Source organism: Schistocerca americana, chromosome 9, assembly GCF_021461395.2.
Source record: "Schistocerca americana isolate TAMUIC-IGC-003095 chromosome 9, iqSchAmer2.1, whole genome shotgun sequence".
NCBI lineage: Eukaryota > Metazoa > Arthropoda > Insecta > Orthoptera > Acrididae > Schistocerca > Schistocerca americana.
The window spans coordinates 79,999,864-80,027,241 of NC_060127.1; the positions used below are offsets into that span (position 1 = coordinate 79,999,864).

At 44.6% G+C, this 27,378-nt stretch overlaps 1 protein-coding gene across 1 annotated transcript in view; it reads left to right on the forward strand.

Moving 5' to 3' along the window:
• The window catches only part of LOC124550675 (serine protease ami-like), a 115,426-nt gene that overhangs the window by 20,559 nt on the left and 67,489 nt on the right, over window positions 1-27,378 (forward strand). The window contains exon 2 of the mRNA XM_047125399.1: window positions 4,596-4,797. Coding sequence (XP_046981355.1) covers window positions 4,596-4,797 — 202 coding nt within the window. The remainder of the gene's footprint in view (window positions 1-4,595; window positions 4,798-27,378) is intronic.

Sequence of the window (27,378 nt, forward strand, 5' to 3'; positions counted from 1 at the left end):
TTGAGTACACCATCGTAGTCTGTGATGCAGCGTCAAGGGTAACCGCAGCCGTGGTCTCCGAGCTGATAGTACATGCTGCTGCAAACGTCGTCGAACTGTTCGTGTAGACTGTTGTTGTCTTGAAAACGTCCCCATCTGTTGACTCAGGAATCGAGTCATTACTGCACGATCCGTTACTGCCATACGGATAAGATGCCTGTCATCTCGACTGCTAGTGATACGAGGCCGTTGGCATCCAGCACGGCGTTCCGCATTACCCTCCTGAACCCACCGATTCCATATTCTGCTAACAGTCATTGGATCTCGACCAACGCAAGCAGCAATGTCGCGTAACAATAAACCGCAATCGCGATACGCTACAATCCGACCTTTATAAAAGTCGGAAACGTGATGTTACGCATTTCTCCTCCTTACACGTGGCATCACAACAACGTTTCACCAGGCAACGCCGGTCAACTGCTGTTTGTGTATGAGAAATCGGTTGGAAACTTTCCTCATGTCAGCACGTTGCACGTTGTAGGTGTCGCTACCGGTGCCAACCTTGTGTGAATGCTCTGAAAAGCTAATCATTTGCATATCATAGCATCTTCTTCCTGTCGGTTAAATTTCGCGTCTGTAGCGCGTCATTTTCGTGCTGTAGCAATTTTAATGACCAGTAGTGTGTAGAGTACATTTGTGTAGATAGGTGTGGTGCTCTGTCGCACATGTGCGACAGAACAGACACCACTCGTGATGAAGCAGCTAGTGCATTTGAGTCTGACAGAATAATCATAAGCAGTGGAGCAGTAGAATAAAGAAACAACTGCATCACACGTCCACATAATAGTTTGACGCGTAATACAGTAAAAAAAAAAAATCATTGGAATTTGAATCCAGGTCTCTTGGTACGACGCTTAAACGCTCTACAAACTTCGCCACGGAAGCTATACGTATTAGCTCCTCATAGTTATGCTTTTCCTGTGGTCCGTATTTCTGGAATTACGAGGGTCATTCAATAATTAAAGAGAGAAATTAGTCTAGAGGAAAGAGCGTTTATTTCTACAAAACAATACTTTTTCTACTTTTCAGCATAAACCCCTTAAACATTTACACACTTGTTCCAACGGACTACGAGCTTTGTTATTCCGGCTGCAAAGATCTCTCTATCTTGATGTTTGAACCAATTTCCCATAAACTTTTTCACGTCCGCGGGTCGCTTGCCACATAATGCCTGTTTCTGTGCACGAAACAAATGTAAATCACTAGATGCTAAATCAGGACTGTAAGGGGGATGAGGCAGTACTTCCCAGCCCATCTTGTCGATGGTTCCACGGGTTAGTTGAGCAATATGAGGACATGCGTTGTCTTGCTGGAGATCACACCTCTCCTCTGAGATCCACGATGTCTCTCTCTCTCTCTCTCTCTCTCTCTCTCTCTCTCTCATGGCTGGTTTCACCTTTAATAGCAAATCCGAGTAGTACTGGCTGTTCATTGTACGCTGCTCTTCGAGATAATCTCTAAAAACTGGACCATCAGCATCCCAAAACGCCGTCAACATGACTTTTCTTGCTAATGCTTGGGTTTTGAATTTTTTTCTTGGCAGGTGAGTTGCTGTGCTTCCACTCCATGCTTTGTGTTTTTGATTCTGGCTCATAATAGTGAACCCAAGTTTCATCACAAGTTAAAATTTTGTTGAGAAAGTGCTCACCTCTTTCATAACGTTCCTTTAGCTCTGTGCACACTCTCAACCTTTTTTCCTTGTGTAGCCGTGTCAACTCCATTGGGACCCATCTTGCTCAAGTTTTGCGGCACTTCAGATTGTTACAGATGATTTTGTGAACTGTACCAGTACTAACTTGAAGATTATCAAATAACATTTCCACAGACACACGGCGGTCAGCACGGATAATGTCATCAATTTGAGTTTTAAGTGAGAGAGTTGAAACTGCAGCTGGTGGGCCAGAACGGTGTTCGTCGGTCACAGAGTCGCGGCCGTTTTTAAACTTCTCTACCCACTTGTAAAAGTTTACACGATTCATACAACCTTCACCATAGACTTTACACATTCTACAGTATATATTCACTCGTTTCTCGCCTTCAGCAAGGAAAAAACGGATAACAGAACGTTGTTCAACTAACGTGGACGTTTCAAGCGGACTCGCCATCTTGAAATGTATTTTTGAGGTTAAAAACAAAACAATAATCAGGGCTCATCCCAATGATGCCAACTTAAAGCCATAAAAGTACCAAACTTGCCCTACCAACAGTTTTTTCTCTAGACCAATTTGTCTCTTTAATTATTGAATGACCCTCGTACTTTTAATTAACGTTTACGCCCGTTATGTAGAACGACAGCACACAGTTTTTGACATCTGGAGGTTTTGGTGTTAAGCCACCCCTTCGGCAGCAAACGTGACTGTGTGCGCTGCTGGACCATAGGCGTAACGTCTCGCAAATGTTTGTTATGGAGTGATTACCACTGATTGCCGCAATCGCTAGTCTGTGGAAAGGCTTTGCCTCCTATGAATTTGATGCTCTGTTGCCTCGGAGGACGAAGGTATCGGACAATAGGTTCCTTCTACAGTTTGGTTTTCTCCTTGAACTCTCTAAAGTCTACGATGTTTCTCGACATACAGGAGAAAAATAAACTGCAGGTAGAAGCCAGTGTCAGAAATCATCATCCACCGATGAAACAGAGCACCACATTACAGAGGACAATGCCTGTCTAAGCTAGCTCCATCTTCTCCAGTGGCGATCGTGGCAAACAACAATGCGAGACGCTCCGCCTACGGTGCGTCAGCGTACGTAGGTTGTTTGAAAAGTTCTCGGAATCACCACGAGAGGTCGGCGCTAGCGCAACGAGTTGTTCACGTGATATTCATTGGACTGTTGCGTGTAAAGACGTGCCAAGTCGGTGCCCTTGGAAGAGAGCTGTGGCGGCGAGGTGGCTCTGTTGTTCCCGCGTAGTGATTTGCGAAGAGGGGGGGAAAAAATCGAGATCCGAGCAGTGATTAAGTACTTCGTAAAGAAAGGTGTGAAATCAAAGGACATTCACGCCGATTTCCAGAATACACTGGGGGACTCAGCTCCTTCACATTCAGCTGTTGCCAAGTGCACAAATGAATTTAAATTTGGTCAGGAGAGCTTAGATGATGATCCGCGCAGTGGTCGGCCAAGAAGTGTCACTACTCCAGAAATCACTGCAAAAGAACACAAAATGGTCATGGAGGATCGCCGATTGAAAGTGGGTGAAATTGCTCACGCTTGCCAGATGTCATCTGAAAGGGTATATCACATTTTAACTGAAGAATTAGAAATGAAAAAAATTATCTGCAAGATGGGTGCCGTGACTTTGACACTGGATCAAAAACGCACGAGACTGGACATATCGGGACAATGTCTGGCCTGTTTTAGGAGAAACGAACTGGATTTTTTTGCGCCGGTTTCTTACCACAGATGAAACTTGGGTGCACTACTATACCCCAGAGACAAAACAACAGTCAAATCAGTGGAAACATGCTGAGTCTCCGGCAGCAAAGAAAGCAAAGACAAGTCCTTCAGGGGGAAAGGTCATGGCATCTGTATTCTGGGATGCGAAGGGGATCCTGTTTGTTGATTGTCTCCCCACTGGGCAAACAATTACTGGAGAATACTATGCTAACCTCCTTGACAAATTGCAACAAAAGATACGCGAAAAAAGGCCAGGTTTGGCAAGGAGGAAAGCCATCTTTCATCAAGACAATGCGCTTCCGCACACAAGTGCCGTCGCCAAGGCAAAATTACACGAACTAAGGTATTAATTGTTGCCACACCCACCTTATTCACATGATATGGCTCCGTCAGACTTCCATCTCTTCCCAAAACTGAAAATTTTCCGTGGTGGACGAAGATTCACTTCAACTATTTTGCAGGCCTGGAGGATACTCATTTTCGAGATGGGATCAAGGCACTGGAACATAGCTGGACCAAGTGCATTAATCTACAGGGAGACTATATTAAAAAATTAAAAAAGCTTCAGTGATGTAAGTACTTTTTTCTATTCTGCTCAGAGAACTTTTCAAACCAACCTTGTACAAAGACATGTTTGTTTCCAAAGAGATGACCTAGTGGAATTCGCCGGTTTCTATAACTTCGAAGCTCTGTTGCGTCGTTGGATGACGTTTCTGGACAGGAGTTCCTATTTTCGTTTTGTTCCTCAAGACGCCCTCTACAACCTCTCGTAGTTTGTCGCAACGTTTCTGAGACACCCTGCCTACAGTGGAGGTTTGATGACGTGAGATGTGTTGATTTGCCACTAAAGAAAGGAACATCAAGTGTTACAGGCGCAACAAAACCTTCCATTTTCATGGAATGACTCTTTACCACCGTAACGTTGCTTTCTCATAATCAATGGTTCAAATGGCTCTGAGCACTATGGGACTCAACTGCTGAGGTCATTAGTCCCCTAGAACTTAGAACTAGTTAAACCTAACTAACCTAAGGACATCACAAACATCCAAGCCCGGGGCAGGATTCGAACCTGTGACCGTAGCGGTCTTGCGGTTCCAGACTGCAGCGCCTTTAACCGCACGGCCACTTCGGCCGGCTTTCTCATAATCCTTTTTCCTTTTCCACAGGGGTTATTTTCGGCGGCGACATAGACTTTTCAACCGACAGAGTCTTCACAAAGTACAACATCCAGATCCGACTTGTCCAACAAGCCTATCAGTACGTTGTGAACGACACCTACACTAATGACATCGTGTTGTTTAAGCCTTTCAGAGGTTTCACCTTAGAAAGGGGATTCGTCGAAACCATTCCTTTGACGGACCAGAGAACGTGAGTAATGACGACATTTGTTTTCACAGTAGATAGATTGTGGCTAAACTGAAGAATACGATACTGCTATCGGTTCTTGACTTTGCAGACAACATTAACAGTAGTCCATTAAATTTCGGGCATGTAGCCGCGCAAATAAAATTTAGTCCACTGATATTTCGGCCGTGTATCGTCCGGCCATCCTCAGAGTGAGTCACAAGACAAGACAAGATGCCAACTGCGGCTTTACATGCTCCACCGCGGCGGACATGCCGTATATTGGAAGCCAACACACACAAATCTGTACCTACATGCCAATACCTGCCATCACCCTTCACTGATCACAGGTGTCCTTAATACCTTAGTGCACAGGGCGCACTGTATACCGATAAAGATAATTTGCAAGAAGAGCTCACATGCCTCAAGAGCGAATGGATTTTCTCCGCAACAGATTCGTAGAGCATTCAATGCAAAACCTAGAATGCAGATATGTGATGGGGAAGAAGACAGTAATTCCTTCAGATCAAGTGGGTTTTTGCCCTATGTGGGCACTCTTCCCTCGAAGATAGGCCGTATTCTCGTGGAGCACGATTTTAAGGTGATCTTCTGGCCTTCCACAAAGATTGCAACTTTACTCGTCGGCTCTGTAAAGGAGATTTATTGCTCCGAAAGGCGATTCCTTGCGGAAATTGTGAGAAATCGTACATAGGTCTGTAAGAGGTCCATGACTAAGGAATTTTTTGCTAGCGCACTCGAGCAGATGTAATTTCGATGGATTGCTCACGCGCTGCCTGCGATATGTAAGCTATAAGAGAATCTCAGACCAGAGAGCAGTGTTGCCAGCAGTAGGAACTGTATGGCAGTAGGGGTAAGTAGCAGCTAGGAGTCGTGTGTATGAAGTTGGCTGGGCCGGTCGTGTGGAGCGATGGCGGTGCCTGAGCGATGTAGTATAAGGTAAAAGCAGCCTCGCGCATATGTACAATTGTTATATCTGAAACGTCCCCTTAGAAAAATTATACATGACTGTGCTTAAACTGACACACAGTATTTTTAGCGCAACGCAATCTGACTTTCAAAAATCCCTACAAAAGAATGGCCCTGACTAACATTAACCTATTCCTTTCACAAATCACTTACCTCACCAAAAATCTTCGTTACTCGAACTACTGCAATACAGCGAGCGCCACTACTGCCAGCTAAATAAAAGATTCAAACTACTGAAGGCACTAACTACTGATAGGCATAGTTAGCAAATGAAAGATTTTGATAGAGAACAAACAATGTATTTACCTTAATAGTGTTGAAAAATCATAATATACATAGCAGTTCATGACATCCAGTCTTACAAATTTCAAAACTCCGCCATTTCTCTCCCCACATCCACCACTGCTGGCGGCTCATCTCCAACTGCGCAACGCTACGCGCTGTTCACATCCAGCTCCCCAACACTACAATGGCAGACAACAATGCAAACTAGCCACAGACTGCACACAGCACAGCCAGTGATTTTCATACAGAGCGCAACGTAACGTTGCCAATAAGAAAACATAAACAGACTACTTACATATCAAGTCCCATGTAAATGTTTTTAAAAAATATCTTAATAATAATCTTTCTTATAAAAAAAATTACTTTTGACAATCATTCATCTCAATTTAAAGATTTTATTAATTTCTCCAATCCATGGTCATCACGATTATTGTAAAGAAAAATCAGTTGTTTCTTTTATACATGACAAATCCATCGGGTAGCATTGCACTGAGCTGTCCCAGAAAAATTTCTTATAGGAGCAGATATATATGCGGTATCCGGCGACCTTATTGAGGTAAGAATTTTAATTTATTCAGTAGGATCTTTCAGGGCCATGATGCAGCACTCCTGACGCCCAAATTTACCAGTTTAGATTCGCAGTCAGTTAATTATTGAAAGGTTATAAGTAAGCCACAATTTTATTGAGAGTTTAGTCACATTGTATTATTGGTAGGTTACGGAATTTTTTCTGTTGGGAGACCAAGTGTATTTTTTTTATAAGAAAGATTATTATTAAGATATTTTTTAAAAACATTTACATGGGACTTGATATAACAATTGTACATATGCGCGAGGCTGCTTTTTCCTCATACTACATCGCTCAGGCACCGCCATCGCTCCACACGACCGGCCCAGCCAACTTCATACACACGACTGCTAGCTACTACTTACTCCTACTGCCACACAGTTCCTACTGCTGACAACACTGCTCTCTGGTCTGAGATTCTCTTATAGGTTACATATCACATGCAGCGCGTGAGCAATCCATCGAAATTACGTCTGCTCGAGTGCGCTAGCAACAGATCCCTTACAGGTCAAACAACACGCACCGTTCATGAGAGATGTGTGGAGCAACGAAGATACACACCCTTATCACAGCCAGACAAGTCAGCTGTGGCCGAACATTGTATTGATTCAGAGCATTCCATGAATTACAGTGATATAAAGATTTTAACATCCACCTCTTCCTTTTGGGAATCTGTCTGCAAGGAAGCTATAGAGATTACATTAGCTACTAATTTAATAAATAGAGATAATTGTTTTAAAATGGACAAAGAATGGAATCCAGCTCCGCCGCCGCCCATCATACATCGATAAGCGAATCGAATGTCTGTACGCCTTCGCCACAGGCGGCGCATGTGTGAGCATATTTCTCTGCCGCCGACCAGCATCTGTAACCCGCACACGCAGTACCGCTGCGGTGGAGCATATAAGGCCGCGCTTGGCATCTTGTCGTTAGTCTTGTGACCCACTCTGAGGATGGCCGGACTATACACGGACGAAATATCAGTGGAGGAAAGTCTATTTGCGCGGCTGCATGGCCGAAATTTAATGGACTATTCATTACGCCGTGAGAAGTTGAAAATACACAACAGTAACTTCACACTTCTCGCATGCGATGCAATTAAGGTACCTTTAGCGTAGTGCTTTCTAAAAAATTATACTCAAATATTCAGTGAGATAGTCATAAGGATTCGAATTGGGACACTGCTTTAGCTGTTCAGAAAGGTAAAATTGTGCACAAAAAGAACAAAAAAGTAGCACCTTATGACTCCGGTATCAACGAGTCACGACAGAATCCTGTCAACACATACAGAGAGCGGCGGTTGGGCAAAAATACGGCGAAAAAGCGAAAAATGCCTGTTTGAACATACACTACTGGCCGTTAAAATTACTGCACCAAGACGAAATGCAGATGATAAACGGGTATTCATTGGACAAATATATTATACCAGAACTGACATGTCATTACATTTTCACGCAATTTGGGTGCATAGATCCTGAGAAATCAGTACCCAGAACAACCACCTCTGGCCGTAATAACGGCCTTCATACGCCTGGGCATTGAGTCAAACAGAGCTTGGATGGCGTGTACAGGTACAGCTGCCCATGCAGCTTCAACACGATACCACAGTTCATCAAGAGTAGTGACTGGCGTATTGTGACGAGCCAGTTGCTCGGCCACCATTGACCAGACGTTTTCCATTGGTGAGAGATCTGCAGAATATGCCAGCCAGGGCAGCAGTCGAACATTTTCTGTATCCAGAAAGGCCCGTACAGGACCTGCAACATGCGGTTGTGCATTATCCTGCTGAAATGTAGGGTTTCGCAGGGATCGAATGAAGGATAGAGCCACGGATCGTAACACATCTGAAATGTAACGTCCACTGTTCAAAGTGCCGTCAACGCGAACAAGAAGTGACCGAGACGTATAACCAATGCCACGCCATACTATCACTCCGGGTGATACGCCAGTATGGCGAGGACGAATACACGCCTCCAATGTGCGTTCACTGCGATGTCGCCAAACACGGATGCGGCCATCATGATGCTGTAAACAAAACCTGGATTAATCCGAAAAAATGACGTTTTGTCGTTCATGTACCCAGGTTCGTCGTTGAGTACACCATCGCAGGCGCTCCTGTCTGATGCAGCGTCAAGGGTAACCGCAGCCATGGTCTCCGAGCTGATAGTCCATGCTCCTGCAAACGTCGTCAGACTGTTCGTGCAGATGGTTGTTGTCTTGCAAACGTCCCCATCTGTTGACTCAGAGATCGAGACGTGACTGCACGATCCGTTACTGCCATGCGGATAAGATGCCTGTCATCTCGACTGCTGGTGATACGAGGCCGTTGGGATCCAGCACGGCGTTCCGTATTACCCTCCCGAACCCACCGATACCATATTGTGCTAACAGTCATTGGAACTCGACCAACGCGAGCAGCAATGTCGTGGTACGATAAACCGCAATCGCGACAGGCTACAATCCAACCTTTATCAAAGTCGGAAACGTGATGGTACGCATTTCTCCTCCTTACACTAGGCATCACAACAACGTTTCACCAGGCAAAGCATGTCAACTGCTGTTCGTGTATGAGAATTCGGGTGGAAACATTCCTCATGCCAGCACGTTGTAGGTGTCGCCACCGGCGCCAACCTTGTGTGAATGCTGTGAAAAGCTAATTATTTACATATCACCGCATCTTCTTCCTGTCGGTTAAATTTCGCGTCTGTAGCACGTCATCTTCATGGTGTAGCAATTTTAATGGCCAGTAGTGTAAAAGCAGATGACAGCCAAGCCTAGAGGCGACGCTATTGTACTTTACCACCAAGGACATCTGTGCAATGCTCTTACTATGTTGCAAGCGTCAGTCGTGGTTATAGCAGTGTTCTGTGTACACGTCGCAACTAAGTGCATTCGACCGTGCGCAAATTGTTGGTGGTCGGACGGTGGGTGCCTCAGTAACCAAGGTAGTAGAAGCGTATGGTGTCTCAAGAGGCACCGCATCGAAGGGTTGTACCACATACAGGGAAAGCGGAAAAGCATCTTGTAACAACGCGGCTGAAAGTCTGTTTTTGGGTGATCTTGATTGACGAATGGCCATTGAACAGGATCGCGACGAAAAATAAGAGGACGGCAACTGCAAAAGTCATTGCAGAACGGAATGTCGCACTCGCGAAACCTGTCAGCATCAAAGCGAACAAAGCTTCGTAAACAGCGAATTGCAGGGCGCTTTGGAATTCCAGAACCACCCATTAGGGATACAACTGACCGTAACAGGGAAACGCGGTGCCGAAGTCGACTATTGTTTCATGCTGTTTCCAATTTTTGGCCCAGTTTACGCCCAAAGACGACTTGGAAAGCCATATCGTGGTATTCTGTGGGCCCCATAGTTACTATGCAAGGTAGCATTACTGCCACCGTTTTGTGAGACCATTTTGGCTGATCAGGCCCATCCCATGATACAATGCTTGTTCCCCAGTTGTGTTGCTAAGTGATATGTCTGTGTAAGCAGAAGAAACTAACGATCAAAGTCCAAAAACAATGCATTGGACTGTTCAATTAACTAAAACAAATTCTCCAAGTATAAAACCAACACAAAACAGTGATCCGTCTTCGAACCACAACTACATACAAGAATAATATAGAAAACAACTGAAATAATTTCCTACTAGTCTCCGCCAGGAACTTCTCCGATATATCAAGCCTAATCCAGAGATCAGCGAGAAGATCCAAGCCGGGCTGCGGGGGTGGCAGCTATCCACGTCTGCTGGCGGTCGATGAACTGCCGATGTGCGGCCGAGCGCCGGCCTTTATAGCGCTTCGGCGGATGAGTACCTCGGAACTATTTTCCATCACGTGGTTTGATGTGTGAAAATAGTTCCGGGATCTGCAGCGACCTCTTCCTTATGTTTATGTGGGCTGGTAGTGTGAGAGGGCTATGTGAGAGGCGTCCAATGAATTCGAAAGTAAAGTTCTATGTACTGACTTGGCAGAAAATCCTAAGAAATTCTGGTCTTATGTCAAAGCGGTAGGTGGATCAAAACAAAATATCCAGCCACTCTGTGACCAAAATGGTACTGAAAAAGAGGATGACAGACTAAAGGCCGAAATACTAAATGTATTTTTGCAAAGCTGTTTCACAGAGGAAGACTGCACTGTAGTTCCTTCTCTAGATTGTCGCACAGATGACAAAATGGTAGATATCGAAATAGACGACAGAGGGACAGAGAAACAATTAAAATCGCCGCTGGACCTGATGGGATACCAGTTCTATTTTACACAGAGTACGCGAAGGAACTTGCACCCCTTCTTGCAGCGGTGTACCGTAGGTCTCTAGAAGAGCGTAGCGTTCCAAAGGATTGGAAAAGGACACAGGTCATCACCGTTTTCAAGAAGGGACGTCGAACAGATGTGCAGAACTATAGACCTATATCTCTAACGTCGATCAGTTGTAGAATTTTGGAACACGTATTACGTTCGAGTATAATGACTTTCCTGGAGACTAGAAATCTACTCTGTAGGAATCAGCATGGGTTTCGAGAAAGACGATCGTGTGAAACCCAGCTCGCGCTATTCGTCCACGAGACTCAGAGGGCCATAGACACGGGTTTACAGGTAGATGCCGTGTTTCTGGACTTCCACAAGGCGTTCGATACAGTTCCCCACAGTCGTTTAATGAACAAAGTAAGAGCATATGGACTATCAGACCAATTGTGTGATTGGATTGAGGAGTTCCTAGATAACAGACCGCAGCATGTCATTCTCAATGGTAAGAAGTATTCCGAAGTAAGAGTGATTTCAGGTGTGCCGCAAGGGAGTGTCATAGGACCGTTGCTATTCACAATATACATAAATGACCTTGTGGATGACATCGGAAGTTCACTGAGGCTTTTTGCAGATGATGCTGTGGTGTTTCGAGAGGTTGTAACAATGGAAAATTGTACTGAAATGCAGGAGGATCTGCAGCGAATTGACGCATGGTGCAGGGAATGGCAATTGAATCTCAATGTAGACAAGTGTAATGTGCTGCGAATACACAAAAAGAAAGATCCCCTATCATTTAGCTACAACATAGCAGGTCAGCAACTGGAAGCAGTTAATTCCATAAATTATCTGGGAGTACGCATTAGGAGTGATTTAAAATGGAATGATCATATAAAGTTGATCGTCGGTAAAGCAGGTGCCAGACTGAGATTCATTGGAAGAAGCCTCAGGAAATGCAATCCGAAAACAAAGGAAGTAGATTACAGTACGCTTGTTCGCCCACTGCTTGAATACTGCTCAGCAGTGTGGGATCCGTACCAGATAGGGTTGATTGAAGAGATAGAGAAGATCCAACGGAGAGCAGCACGCTTCGTTACAGGATCATTTAGTAATCGCGAAAGCATTACGAAGATGATAGATAAACTCCAGTGGAAGACTCTGCAGGAGAGACGTACAGTAGCCCGGTACGGGCTTTTGTTGAAGTTTCGAGAACATACCTTCACCGAAGAGTCCAGCAGTATATTGCTCCCTCCTACTTATATCTCACGAAGAGACCATGAGGTTAAAATCAGAGAGATTAAAGCCCACACAGAAGCATACAGACAATCCTTCTTTCCACGAACAATACGAGACTGGAATAGAAGGGAGAACCGATAGAGGTACTCAGGGTACCCTCCGCCACACACCGTCAGGTGGCTTGCGAAGTATGGATGTAGATGTAGATATAGATGTAGTGGCCCCTGGTGGCCGCTGGTGTCTTTGCTGTGTTGTTGTTGTTGCTGTTGTTGTTGCTGTGGCCGTTCATCAATATGGCCTGTCGGTTGTGTAGTGCTTCGGTGTGCCTGCGAGGCGGGCAACCCGCGGCCGCAGGCTGTCAGTTTGGTTGCTGATACTCTAGGCGCCGTGATGTCTGGTGGAGAAAGCCACAGCACTAAGTTTCCAAGACAAGATGGCCCTGTTCACATAGCTTGCATCACGCTGGACTAGTTTTGCGAGTACGAGGATGAACTGTCGCACCTGCCTTGACAACTACAGTCACCAGATCTCATTATTGTTGAGCTTTTGTGGCCTACTTTGGATACAATGGTGCACAGTTACTGTCTACCTCCATCGTAGCTACCTAAGTCACCACTACGTTGCAGGAAGAATCGTATGAATCCCTGGAAAACCAGGCAGGGCCAGTATTTATTCAGTTCGAGAGGACTGAGAATTATCTTTAATGCCAACGGTTTTCCTACACCGTATTAGGCACGGCAACGTGTAGCGTTTTCGGTGTTCCCGTATTTTTGTCTACCCACTGTACGTAAGTGTATAACACTATACCCCAACACAACAAATAGTCCTGTTACGGGAACAACCACGTAAAACACTATTATAATGGGAATTGTGCGTCTTGTACATACTTCATAAACGTTCCTACTTTCCACAACTGTCACATAATGTTACCCGTTTTTAAAGGACTTGACTTAATGTATGAATAATGGATGTGGAAATCATGCTAGCAATTCTTTTCGTAAGAGTTTTCTAGCTGTTAGAAAGAAACGCAGTAAAAACTTAATAATAGTGAATATAGCACCAAGTTCATAAAATGGTTTGTCCAATGGATTTACGGTCGCCAGCCTATCTAGACAAAGAAATGGTTAAGTTTCAGGAAAACAGAACAGGTAAATTTGGCCTACTTTCCTGCTGTTCCCTAACATAACGTCACGAATAAAAATAACTTTTCAGGATGTGGTTCTGAGAAAGACACAGGAATCTTTTAGGTACTACATCTACATACAAATATAGTTTTGATCTAGAAAGGCCGCAAATCTTTAATCATCACTATATGCTAAAAAAAATTGGCCAGGGCGGACTTCTACAAGTATGCTTGCATTTTGTATGACCAACAAGTTAAATACTTAAATATTCTAATACCATAATACAAACATTTAAATTTATTAACAAACTTTTTTATACCTTTCTCTTCTACATCTACATCTACGAGATTTCTCTGCTATTCACAATAAAGTGCTGACAGAGGATTCAATGAACCACCTTCAAGCTGTCTCTCTACTGCTCCACTCTCGAACGGCACGCGGGAAAAACGAGCCCTTACATTTTTCTGTGCGAGCCCTGATTTCTCTTATTTTATAGTGATAATCATATCTCCCTACGTAGGTGGGTGCCAACGGAATGTTTTCGCAATCGGAGAAAGAAACTGGTGACTGAAATTTCATGAGAAGACCCCGTCGCAACGAAAAACGCCTTTGTTTTAATGATTGCCACTCCAATTCACGTATCATGTCTGTGACACTATCTCACCTATATCGTAATAATACAAAACGAGCTGCCCTTGTTTGTACTTTTTCGATGTCATCCGTCAGTCCCAACTGATGCGGATACCACACCGCACAGCAGTACTGCAGAATGGGCCGACAAGCGTGGTGTAAGCAGTCTCTTTGGTAGACCTGTTGCACCTTCTAAATGTTTTGCCATTGAATCGCAGTCTTTGGTTTGCTCTACCCACAATATTATCTATGTGAACGTTCCAATTTAGGTTATTTGTAATTGGTATCCCTAAGGATTTAGCTTCAGATTTGTGTGACTTATCGCGTAATCTAAATTTAGCTGATTTCTTTTAGTACTCATGTAAATAACTTCACACTTTTCTTTATTCAGGGTGAACTGCCACTTTTTGCACCATACAGATATCTTTTCTAAATCATTTTGCAAGTCGTTTTGATCATCTGATGACTTTACAAGACGGTAAACGACAACATCAGCTGCAAACAATCTAAGACGGCTACTCAGACCGTATCCTATTTTGTTAATATAGATCAGGAACAATAGAGGGCCTATAACACTTCCTTGGGGAACGCCGGATATTACTGCTGTTTTACTCGATGACTTTCCTTGTATTACTATGAACTGTGACCATTCTGACAGGAAATCACGAATCCAGTCGCACAACTGAGCCGATATTCCACAGGCACGTAGATTGGTTAGAAGACGCTTGTGAGGAACGGTGTCGAAAGCCTTCTGGAAATATAAAAATATGGAATCAATTTGACATCCCCTGTCGATAGCACTTATTACTTCATGAGTATAAAGAGCTAGTTGTGTGATTACATTTTCACGCAATTTGGGTGCATAGATCCTGAGAAATCAGTACCCAGAACAACCACCTCTGGCCGTAATAACGGCCTTCATACGCCTGGGCATTGAGTCAAACACAGCTTGGATGGCGTGTACAGGTACAGCTGCCCATGCAGCTTCAACACGATACCACAGTTCATCAAGAGTAGTGACTGGCGTATTGTGACGAGCCGGTTGCTCGGCCTCCATTGACCAGACGTTTTCCATTGGTGAGAGATCTGGAGAATGTGCTGGCCAGGGCTGCAGTCTAACATTTTCTGTATCCAGAAAGGCCCGTACAGGACCAGCAACATGCGGTCGTGGATTATCCTGCTGAAACGTAGGGTTTCACAGGGATCGAATGGAGGGTAGAGCCATGGGTCGTAACACATCTGAAATGTAACGTCCACTGCCCTAAGTGCCGTCAATGCGAACAAGAGGTGACCGAGACGTGTAACCAATGGTACCCCATATCATGACGCCGGGTGGTACGGCAGTATGGCGATGACGAATACGCGTTTCCACTGTGCGTTCACAGCGATGTCGCCAAATGCGGATACGACCATCATGATGCTGTAAACAGAACTTGGATTCATCCGAAAAAATGACGTTTTGCCATTCGTCCACCCAGGTACACCATCGCAGGCGCTCCTCTCTGTGATGCAGCGTTAAGGGTATCCGCGGTCACGGTCTCCGAGCTGATAGTCCATGCTGCTGCAAACGTCGTCGAACTGTTCGTGCACATGGTTGTTGTCTTGCAAACGTCCCCATCTGTTGACTCGGGGATAGAGACGTGGCTGCACGATCCGTTACAGACATGCGGATAAGATGCCTGTCATCTCGACTGCTAGTGATACGAGGCCTTTGGGATCCAGCACGGCGTTCCGTATTACCCTCCTCAACCCACCGATTAGATATTGTTCTAACAGTCATTGGATCTCGATCAACGCGAGCAGCAATGTCGCGACACGATAAATCGCAGTCGCGATAGGCTACAATCCGACCTTTATCAAAGTCGGAAACGTGAAGGTGCGCATTTCTCCTCCTTACACGAGGCATCACAACGACGTTTCACCAGGCAACGCCGGTCAGCTGCTGTTTGTGTATGAGAAATCGGTTGGAAACTTTCCTCATGTCAGCACGTCGTAGGTGTCGCCACCGGCGCCAACCTTGTGTGAATGCTCTGGAAAGCTAATAATTTGCATATCACAGCATCTTCTTCCTGTCGGTTAAATTTCGCGTCTGTAGCACGTCATCTTCGTGGTGTAGCAATTTTAATGGCCAGTAGTGTAATAATTCAGTAGTCCTCATCCGAGGCTACTGTGCAACAATTTGCAAGCAAGGCATCCCGTGTTCTGTCCGCGTGTTGCCCTTTTCACTGCTGCCTACGGACTGTGTCCTCTCGGTGCCGCTCGCTCGACAAGTAGCGCGCCAAGAAACCCAGGGCACTTTTACAATTACCACAGTCACTTCCACACAGTTCAAAAGCACTCAATCTTTTGCATAACACACATCGTACACATTGTTACTAAGCGTGTACTATTTTACACAAATGACATTGTGCATTAATACGAGTGCATAATTCTCGTGTCGTGCTGGATTCGTGATTACACTCCGCAAGCCACAGCATCAGAAACTGGGCTATCGGCGAATACCGTCTGTGATTACTTCGGATTTTGCCGAGAAGTGTGCTATGTCATACAAGGTGCATTCAAGTTCTAAGGCCTCCAATTTTTTTTCTCCGGACTGGAAAGAGATAGAAACATGCGCATTGTTTTAAAATGAGGCCGCGTTCATTGTCAATACGTCCCAGAGATGGCAGCACCGTACGGCAGATGGAATTTTACCGCCAGCGGCGAGAATGAGAACTCATTTAAATACTTAAAATGGCGACGTTTTCCTTACTTGAACAGCGTGCAATCATTCGTTTTCTGAATTTGCGTGGTGTGAAACCAATTGAAATTCATCGACACTTGAAGGAGACATGTGGTGATGGAGTTATGGATGTGTCGAAAGTGCGTTCATGGGTGCGACAGTTTAATGAAGGCAGAACATCGTGTGACAACAAACCGAAACAACCTCGGGCTCGCACAAGCCGGTCTGACGACACGATCGAGAAAGTGGAGAGAATTGTTTTGGGGGATCGCCGAATGACTGTTGAACAGATCGCCTCCAGAGTTGGCATTTCTGTGGTTCTGTGCACACAACTCTGCATGACGACCTGAAAATGCGAAAAGTGTCATCCAGGTGGGTGCCACGAATGCTGACGGACGACCACATCGCTGCACGTGTGGCATGTTGCCAAGCAATGTTGACGCGCAACGACAGCATGAATGGGACTTTCTTTTCGTCGGTTGTGACAATGGATGAGACGTGGATGCCATTTTTCAATCCAGAAACAAAGCGCCAGTCAGCTCAATGGAAGCACACAGATTCACCACCACCAAAAAAATTTCGGGTAACCGCCAGTGCTGGAAAAATGACGGTGTCCATGTTCTGGGACAGCGAGGGCGTAATCCTTACCCATTGCGTTCCAAAGGGCACTACGGTAGCAGGTGCGTCCTACAAAAATGTTTTGAAGAACAAATTCCTTCCTGCACTGCAACAAAAACGTCCGGGAAGGGCTGCGCGTGTGCTGTTTCACCAAGACAACGCACCTGCACATCGAGCTAACGTTATGCAACAGTTTCTTCGTGATAACAACTTTGAAGTGATTCCTCATGCTCCCTACTCACATGACCTGGCTCCTAGTGACTTTTGGCTTTTTCCAACAATGAAAGACACTCTCCGTGGCCGCACATTCACCAGCCGTGCTGCTATTGCCTCAGCGGTTTTCCAGTGGTCAAAACAGACTCCTAAAGAAGCCTTCGCCGCTGCCATGGAATTATGGCGTCAGCGTTGTGAAAAATGTGTACGTCTGCAGGGCAATTACGTCGAGAAGTAACGCCAGTTTCATCGATTTCGGGTGAGCAGTTAGTTAGAAAAAAAATCGGAGGCCTTAGAACTTGAATGCACCTCCTACCTCGTATATAAAATTACAATCACGAACATTTTCACTTCATTAGTTCATGGCAAAATATTATTTAGTAAATTATACGTTTCAAACATATCTGTCTATAAGTTACAAACATCTATTAGCAAAGCACTCTAACGTCACATACACTGAAGAGCCAAAAAAACTGATAGACCTGCCTAATATCGTGTAGTGCCCCCACGAGCTCGCTGAAGTGCCGCAACACGAAGTAGCAGGGACTCCACTAATGTCTGAAGTACTGATGCAGGCAACTGACAGCATGAATCCTGCACGGCTGTACATAAACCCGTAAGAGTGCGAGGGGAAGAAGATCTCTTCTGAATAGCACGCTGCAAGGCATCCCAGATATGATCAATAATATTCATGTCTGATAGGTTCAGCGGCCAGCGAAGCTTTTAAACTCAGACAAATGTTCCTAGGCCCAGTCTGTAACAATTATGGATGTGTGGGGTGTCGCATTGTCCTGCTGGAATTGGCCAAGTCCATTGTTTTTACCTGTCTTCTGGAGGGAGGCTGTACCATACACGAAGCGATCCACGAATGGTATGGGAGTGCCTTCTAAATTCTCCGTTGGTAGTTTAAGCTTCCTGGCACAAATTCCGGTAGGAGCTTTCTGAGGACTTGCGTACAGAGTGAGGAGCAGAGGTTCAGACGTGAAATGCAGAGGTGTGGGGTTGAATTTTGGCCGTGAACTGAGGAGGTGATCGCGGTTCTAGGCGCGCAGTCCGGAACCGTGCGACTACTACGGTCGCAGGTTCGAATCCTGCCTCGGGCATGGATGTGTGTGATGTCCTTAGGTTAGTTAGGTTTAAATAGTTCTAAGTTCTAGGGGACTGATGACCACAGCAGTTGAGTCCCATAGCGCTCAGAGCCATTTGAACCATTTTTTTTGAGGAGGTGATTTGGTTTTGGATTTGGAGTGTGAAAGCGAAGATGGATCTAGACAAGAGGAAGAGAGTGCCACCTGACCCGACGCCGAAGCAAACTGACTGCTACATTTCTAGTTTCCTACATGTGTATGCTGATTTGCAACACCAGCACTAGAAATATTTAGAGTGAATTTCTCTTATTTTACTGCATGCCCACCGTAGCTGTTGTTGTCTGATTTAAATGCATTATGGTACTTTGCTTCAGGGTTCAGTTTGTAACACCATTATCGACTGTAAGTAATTTATAGTGTTATTATGTATATGTAATTATGGAGTGAATTCTCTGTACTAGTTAAGATCTTTGAATCGTCAGAGGGAAAGTGGAAGCTTGTGATGCATACAGGGTGTTACAAAAAGGTACGGCCAAACTTTCAGGAAACATGCCTTACACACAAATAAAGAAAAGATGTTATGTAGACATGTGTCCGGAAACGCTTAATTTCCATGTTTGAGCTAATTTTAGTTTCGTCAGTATGTACTGTACCTCCTCGATTCTGATGATCAAATTGTAAATTTTCACAATCAACATGTGTGGGCTGACGAGAATCCCTACGCAATTCTGCAATCACGTCATCAACACAGATTTTCTGTGAATGTTTGGGCAGGCTTTGTTCGTGATGTCTTGATTGGGCCCCATGTTCTTCCACCTACGCTCAATGGAGCACGTTATCATGATTTCATACGGGATACTCTACCTGTGCTGCTAGAACATGTGCCTTTACAAGTACGACACAACATGTGATTCATGCACGATGGAGCTCCTGCACATTTCAGTCGAAGTGTTCGTACGCTTCTCAACAACAGATTCGGTGACCGATGGATTGGTAGAGGCGGACCAATTCCGTGGCCTCCACGCTCTCCTGACCTCAATCCTCTTGACTTTCATTTATGGGGGCATTTGAACGCTCTTGTCTACGCAACCCCGGAACCAAATGTAGAGACTCTTCGTGCTCGTATTGTGGACGGCTTGTGATACAATACGCCATTCTCCAGGGCTGCATCAGCGCATCAGGGATTCCATGCGACGGAGGGTGGATGCATGTATCGTCGCTAACGGAGGACATTTTGAACATTTCCTGTAACAAAGTGTTTGAAGTCACGTTGGTACATTCTGTTGCTGTGTGTTTCCATTCCATGATTAATGTGATTTGAAGAGAAGTAATAAAATGAGCTCTAACACGGAAAGTAAGCGTTTCCGGACACATGGCCACATAATATATTTTCTTTCTTTGTGTGTGGGGAATGTTTCCTGAAAGTTTGGCCGTACCTTTTTGTAACACCCTGTATATTGTAAAGATTTACTAACGTTTAAAAATAATGAAACTTTATAAAATATGTATGCTCGTAAAAGAGAAATTGTACTTTCTGGTTCATACTTAGGGAAGTTGTATTATATAAGTAAAAGGTGTAGGGAACCCCCTCCACTGCGGAAGGGGCTTGGCGCGCGGGAAAAGATGGATTTGGCGGTCAATCTGGGTGGCAAGAGATAGAGCACATTACGCAGTCAGTAGCCAGCGATTGTACAGTCAACACTGTAGATGCCAAGTGAGGCATTCGGAAGCTGATTTATGTTGAAATTGCCTGAGATGTGGTTTCGGCTGTAATATGGTGCTCTCGTGTTATGGAATTGTTCTGAAATGATTAATACGTTGCCAAGAAGAAATTTGAAAAGAGACTTAAACTGCAAGAGGTGAGGCCAGATAGCCGCCACGTACTTGCCACCAGTATTGCCCACTGATCGCCAACTTCAGGAAATCAGATATGTATCTTAGTATGGACCAGTACGTTGGTGTGTGTGCTTTTTCAATAATAATTCAAGTGATAAAAAAATGTATGTGAACTTTGAAATCGTCCTGAACATAAAACCGTTTTAGGGTCCTACCCTAAACGCGCAAAAGACCCAGTATCCTGTTTCTGAATAACCATTGAATTGTTTGTAATATGAATGTGCCAAAGTTTCAGTGTTGAAGTGTATAAACGTGGCTAGTTAAATCACCTGCTGAAAACGGCACTTAATTTGATTTACAGGAAATTTGATTTTGTCTTGACCATTACCATAAACTAATTTGTGAAGTTTTATTTGAGAATAACATTTGAGCAAATTGTTATATAGTGTTGAAAATATAAACAAATTCAAGTGGGGTTAGAAATCCACATTAGTGTAGTGCAATTTGTCTCTGAAATAGTTACAGAATTTGCCTGTAGAGTAAATGACAGTTTATGGACCCCACTATATTCTTCTCTACAATGAGAAAGTTAAACTAAATATTGCTTTTGCTAAAGGAATCTGAAGTATTTCCATAAAAGAGAGAGTATGAAAAAGTGTTTGTACAGCGTTATTTTATTGCATTTGTGATTTTTATGGCTTAGTTAAACCAGGACTCTTGTCATGCTTCACTTAGTCTCGTGAAGTCTTTGATAATATTTTGGTGTTGAATTAATTAGTGATTGAGAAGGTAATTATCAATAGAAGTAAAATGCCATTTATCTTACTGTGATAGCCAACTTAAGCAAATGTTAACTACTGTTCAGTTTGTCTGGTAATCATGTGTGTTTATTACACTTTACAAAGAGAAAAAGAATGAAAATCCCTTTTGCAAAATTATATTTAAATTCATTGAAATTTATGTTTCAAAATTATTGTGCCTAACTAGGCTGGCGACCGTTTATTATTTCATTCACGAAAACTTTCACTACTTTCATTGTTTCCAAAATTAAAGTCTCTCTATTAATTGCCATTTATACGAAATTCATGTTCGATACCCTCTGTCCATTAGGTAAACACACGGTCAAACCTCAAAATTCCTCACAGAGGGTAACGCTTATTGTATGTTAAGGTCATATTTGGCACAAAGTGCATATATGTGTTATGAGTTCACAACTAATGTCATTTGTATTAATCACAGTTGGATCAGATTATCCATTTTTTTAAAAGGCAAAACTAAAACCAAGTCACCACCCTTGGTTCAACATTGTTAACTGTCTATCAAAACACCTTACTTCACTAATACGAGGTAGAATATGATCAATGTGTTATGTTGACCTACGTTCCATTTAACTCGTATTTTTTGAATAAGTCTCACAATAATAAAAGTGACAAAGAAGTCTTTCGCGACGACCCTGATATGAAAAACATTCTCGCTTTTCTTGCCTCGTCGATTTGGGATAAAACCTCAAGCTTACGACGATAGCCTCCATCGTCATCATCAGGAGCCAATGACTGTCTTCAATGCTGTTGTAGTGGTCTTTTATAGCCCGTGGACGGCTTCTGATTGGTCGGCTTTTGATTGGTCGGCGATTACGTACTGCTGTCGCAGACGGTGCCAATGTCTGCGCTGGTGGCGCCACCGCTTCCGTGGGACCGTAAACCCGCCTACGATTGTCTCTGCTGCTTCTCTGCATACAGCGCTCGTCTCCATGCACCACTCAGATAGCATCCGCTATCACAGTTAAAGTTCTTCTCGCTCATTCTTATTTCAACAGCCTCCTTAATAACAGAATCCCAGTATGTGGAGGCATGGGACAAAACTTTTATTTCGTAGTACAGTATTTTATGTTAAAAAAAAGGGTTTAAATGGCTCTAAGCACTATGGGACTTAACATCTGAGGTCATCAGTCCCCTAGACTTAGGACTACGTAAACCTAACTAACCCAAGGACGTCACACTCATCCATGCCCGAGGCAGGATTCAAACCTGCGACCGTAGCAGCCGTGTGGTTCCGGACTGAAGCGCCTGGAACCGCTCGGCCACAGCGGCCGGCTGATTTCTCCAGTTCTCTATTTTTAGTATGCCGTTGGTGTTCTGCACAGCAGCTGTAAACAAACGAATGGCCTTACCTATATAATTGCTTCCACACTCACAGGGGTATTATAAATTCCAGGGACCCTGAGGCCGAGACTGTCCTTAACAGGGCGAATCATCTACACTACTGGTCATTAAAATTGCTACACCACGAAGATGACGTGCTTGAGACGCGAAATTTAACCGACACGAAGAAGATGCTGTGATATGCAAATGATTAGCTTTTCAGAGCATTCACACAAGGTTGGCGCCGGTGGCGACACCTACAACGTGCTGACATGAGGAAAGTTTCCAACCGATTTCTCATACACAAACAGCAGTTGAACGGCGTTGCCTGATGAAACGTTGTTGTGATGCCTCGTATAAGGAGGAGAAATGCTTTGATAAAGGTCGGATTGTAGCCTATCGCGATTGCGATTTATCGCATCGCGACATTGCTGCTCGCGTTGGTCGAGATCAGATGATGGTTAGCAGAATATGGAATCGGTGGGTTCAGGAGAGTAATATGGAACGCCCTGCTGGATCCCAACCGCCTCGTATCACTAGCAGTCGATATGACATATCCGCATGGATGTAACGGATCGTGCAGCCACGTCTCGATCCCTGAGTCAACAGATGGGGACGTTTGCAAGACAACAACCATGTGCACGAACAGTTCGACGACGTTTGCAGCAGCATGGACTATCAGCTCGGAGACCACGGCTGCGGTTACCCTTGACGCTGCATCACAGATAGGAGCGCCTGCGATGGTGTACTGAGCGATGAACCTGGGTGCACGAATGGCAAACGTCATTTTTTCGGTTGAATCCAGGTTCTGTTTACAGCATCATGATGGTCGAATCCGTGTTTGACAACAGCGCAGTGAACGCACATTGGAGGCGTATATTCATCCTCGCCATACTGGCGTATTACCCGGCGTGATGGTATGGCGTGCCATTGGTTACACGTCTCGGTCACCTCTTGTTCGTATTGACGGCACTTTGAAGAGTGGACGTTACATTTCAGATGTGTCACGACCCGTGGCTCTACCCTTCATTCGATCCCGGTGAAACCCTACATTTCAGCAGGATAATGCACGGGCCTTTGTGGATACAGAAAATGTTCGAATGCTGTCCTAGCCCGCACATTTTCCACCAGTTGAAAACGTCTGGTCAATGGTGACCGAGCAACTGGCTCGTCACAATACGCCAGTCACTACTCTTGATGAACTGTGGTATCGTGATGGAGCTGCATGGGCAGCTGTAGCTGAACACGCCATCCAAGCTCTGTTTGACTCAATGCCCAGGCATGTCAAGGCCGTTATTACGGCCAGAGGTTTTCTTGGTGTAGCATTTTTTCTTGGTGTAGCAATTTTAATGGCCAGTAGTGTACTTCATTTTCTTAGGAGAACGAGAAATCGGTCTTATACCTCGTCTACTCTGGACTCTTCTTATTTTTCTAGATATAGCGCCACAAAAAGGAAGAACACGCAACCGGTGTTTCACCCTGTGAGTGTGCATCATTTTCACGTTTCCTTTTCTTGGAGAACGCTGCCTTTATATCTCGTGCACCATAGCCATTCTTTCGGAACACGTACTTCAGATGATTAATTTCAGATGTCAAGTTGTCCTCGTCAGCAACAGTTTTTGTTCCATATACCAACGTGTCCAAAACGGCTGTCTTCTGAACAGGATGATGGAAACTCTGTGCAAGAAGGTATAAATGTGTATGCGTCGGCCTGCGGTAAACGGAAAGGCCGAGGCGCCCGTCCACTGTCGTTGTACTAAAACGTCGAAGAAAGGCAACCATCCTTCCTTCTCCATCTCGACAGTGAACCGGACGTTCGGATGTATGCTGTTCATGTATTCCATGAATTGCTCGAGTGCTTCTGTCAGTCAGTTCCTCCTGACGATGATGGTGGGCGCTATCGCCGAAAGCTTGAGATTTTTATACCGAATTGATGCGACAAGAAAATCGAGAATGTTTTAAATAACAAAAACCCCTGACTATTATGCTGTGGTCGAATGTATTTCACCTTAAAACCCAAATTTCATCCCGATCTGTGGAGCACATTTTCAAGGGAGTCGTAGCTTCGTTGAATGTCCAATTCACTCCCTGGCTTGCTACGTATTACAGCAAAATTCCCCTTGCGCGTTCCTCCGCACAGGGGCGTGACGTCACATTCTTTGAATACGAGGTGCGACAATAAAGTAATGAGACTGATGTGAAAAAAAATGTTGCTTACCGTTTTAGTCAAGTTTAGTGTTGTCTCCTTCACAGTAGTTCCCTTCTGATTGCACACCCTTTTTCCAGCGGTTCTGTCATTGATGGTAACATTTCTGGAATTCATCTTCTGTAATACCCTCCAAGACCCTCGTCATAGCTTTTTGGACATCTTGTTTGGAAATGGTGTCCTTTGACCGCCGTTTTGACTCTTGGAAATAGAAAAAAGTCCTACAAAGAGATATCTGGTGAATAAGGTGGCTGTGGTAGTACTGAAATTTGTTTTGAGGTTAAAAATCGCTGTACTGACAGAGCAGTATGGGATGGCGCATTATCGTGCTGCAGAATCCAATTATCAGCAATGCTGGCACAGACATGAAGAACTCTTTTACGAAGTCTTTCTAAAATTTCTTTGTAGTAGTATTGGTTACCTGTTTGTCCAGGAGGCACCCACTCTTTATGAACAATTCCCTTGGAATCAAAGAGGTTGATGGTCGTCCACTGCGGTCTTCATCTTCAACATTCTTTCTGCCTAGCCTAAACATTTTATGCCAACGAAAAACTTAAGCTCTTGACATAACCCCCTCTCCAAAAGCCTTCTGAACCATACCGTAAGTTGTCGTCGCGTTTTCACCCAATTTAACGCAAAAATAAATGGCATACCGTTGCGCAATATTACGCACTTCCATTTCCGTGACGAGAGACACAAACACGTGTTAACTTATTACAGCACAACTCACGACTGAGCAGCTGCATCGATGTGCTGCTTGGACTAGAAGCAACTTATAGACCGAGGTCAAAGATATTGTGACTTCGCAAGCCTGCATGGTTGTCACATCTTGCAAAGAAAATCAGTCTCATTACTTTATTGTTGCACCTCGTACGCGAGCGCAACTGACCGTTGTCGATTGCTGTCATCCGCTGTTGCTATCACCTTATAGTGGAAGACTGGTACACATCTTCTTCAGCACCGGAATTCAGATATCATTCAGTTTCGTGCCCTCCTCCTTCCAACTGAAATTCCTGGGGTGTTTTACTATCTATATGGCTTGACCGTATAGCCTTTCATGGTGTCTGCTAGTACTCGAGTCCTATTAAAATGAATATGGTGGTCTCCTGGCTGCAAAGAGTGTTCTGCAACAGGAGATGGATCGATCTCCCAGCTTCAGCAACTGCCTTCATGCTCTTCTAGTCATTTTCTGACCATTGATTTTGTAGTACCCACGTACATCTCTCCACTACTAAACTACTGGCCATTAAAATTGCTACACAACGCAAATGACGTGCTATAGACGCGAAATTTAACCGACAGAAAGAAGATGCTGTGATATGCAAATGATTAGCTTTTCAAAGCATTCAAACAAGGTTGGTGCCGGCGGCGACACCTACAACGTGCTGACATGAGGAAAGTTTCCAATCGATTTCTCATACACAAACAGCAGTTGACCGGCGTTGCCTGGTGAAACGTTGTTGTGATGCCTCGTGTAAGGAGAAGAAATGCGTACCATCAAAATTCCGACTTTGATAAAGGTCGGATTGTAGCCTATCGTGATTGCGGTTTATCGTATCGCGACATTGCTGCTAGCGTTGGTCGAGATCCAATGACTATTAGCAGAATTTGGAATCGGTGGGTTCAGGAGGGTAATATGGAACGCCGCCCTGGATCCCAACGGCCTCGTATCACTAGCAGCCGAGATGACAGGCATCTTATCCGCATCGCTGTAACGGATCGTGCAGCCACTTCTCGATCCCTGAGTCAACAGATGGGGACGTTTGCAAGACAACAACCATCTGCACGAACAGTTTGACGACGTTTGCAGCAGCATGGACTATCAGCTCGGAGACCGTGACCGCGGTTATCCTTGACGCTGCATCACAGACAGAAGCGCCTGCGATGGTGTACTCACCGATGAACCTGGGTGCACGAATGGCAAAACGTCATTTTTTCTGATGAATCTAGGTTCTGTTTACAGCGTCATGATGATCGCATCCGTGTTTCTCGACATCGCCGTGAACGCACATTGGAAACGTGTATTCGTCATATCGGGCGCTAATGACCACTGTAGTTGTGCGCCCTAAAACCACAAAAAAAAAAATCTGCATATTGGCGTATCACCCGGCGTGATGGTATGTGGTGCCATTGGTTACACGTCTCGGTCACCTCTTGTTCGCATTGACGGCAGTTTCAACAGTGGACGTTACATTTCAGATGTGTTATGACCCGTGGCTCTGCCCTTCATTCGATCCCTGCGAAACCCTACATTTCTGCAGGGTAATCCACGACCGCATGTTGCATGTCCTGTACGGACCTTTCTGGATACAGAAAATGTTCGACTGCTGCCCTGGCCAGCACATTCTCCAAATCTCTCACCAATTGAAAACGTCTGATCAATGGTGCCCGAGCAACTGGCTCATCACAATACGCCAGTCACTACTCTTGATGAACTGTGGTATCGTGTTCAAGCTGCATGGGCGGCTGTACCTGTACACGCCATCCAAGCTTTGTTTGACTTAATGCCCAGGCGTATCAAGGCCGTTATTACGGCCAGAGGTGGTTGTTCTAGGTACTGATGTCTCAGGATCTATGCACCCAAATTGCGTGAAAATGTAATCACATGTCAGTTCTAGTATAATATATTTGTCCAATGAATACACGTTTATCATCTGCATTTCTTCTTGGTGTAGCAATTTTAATGGCCAGTAGTGTAGATCGAGTAGC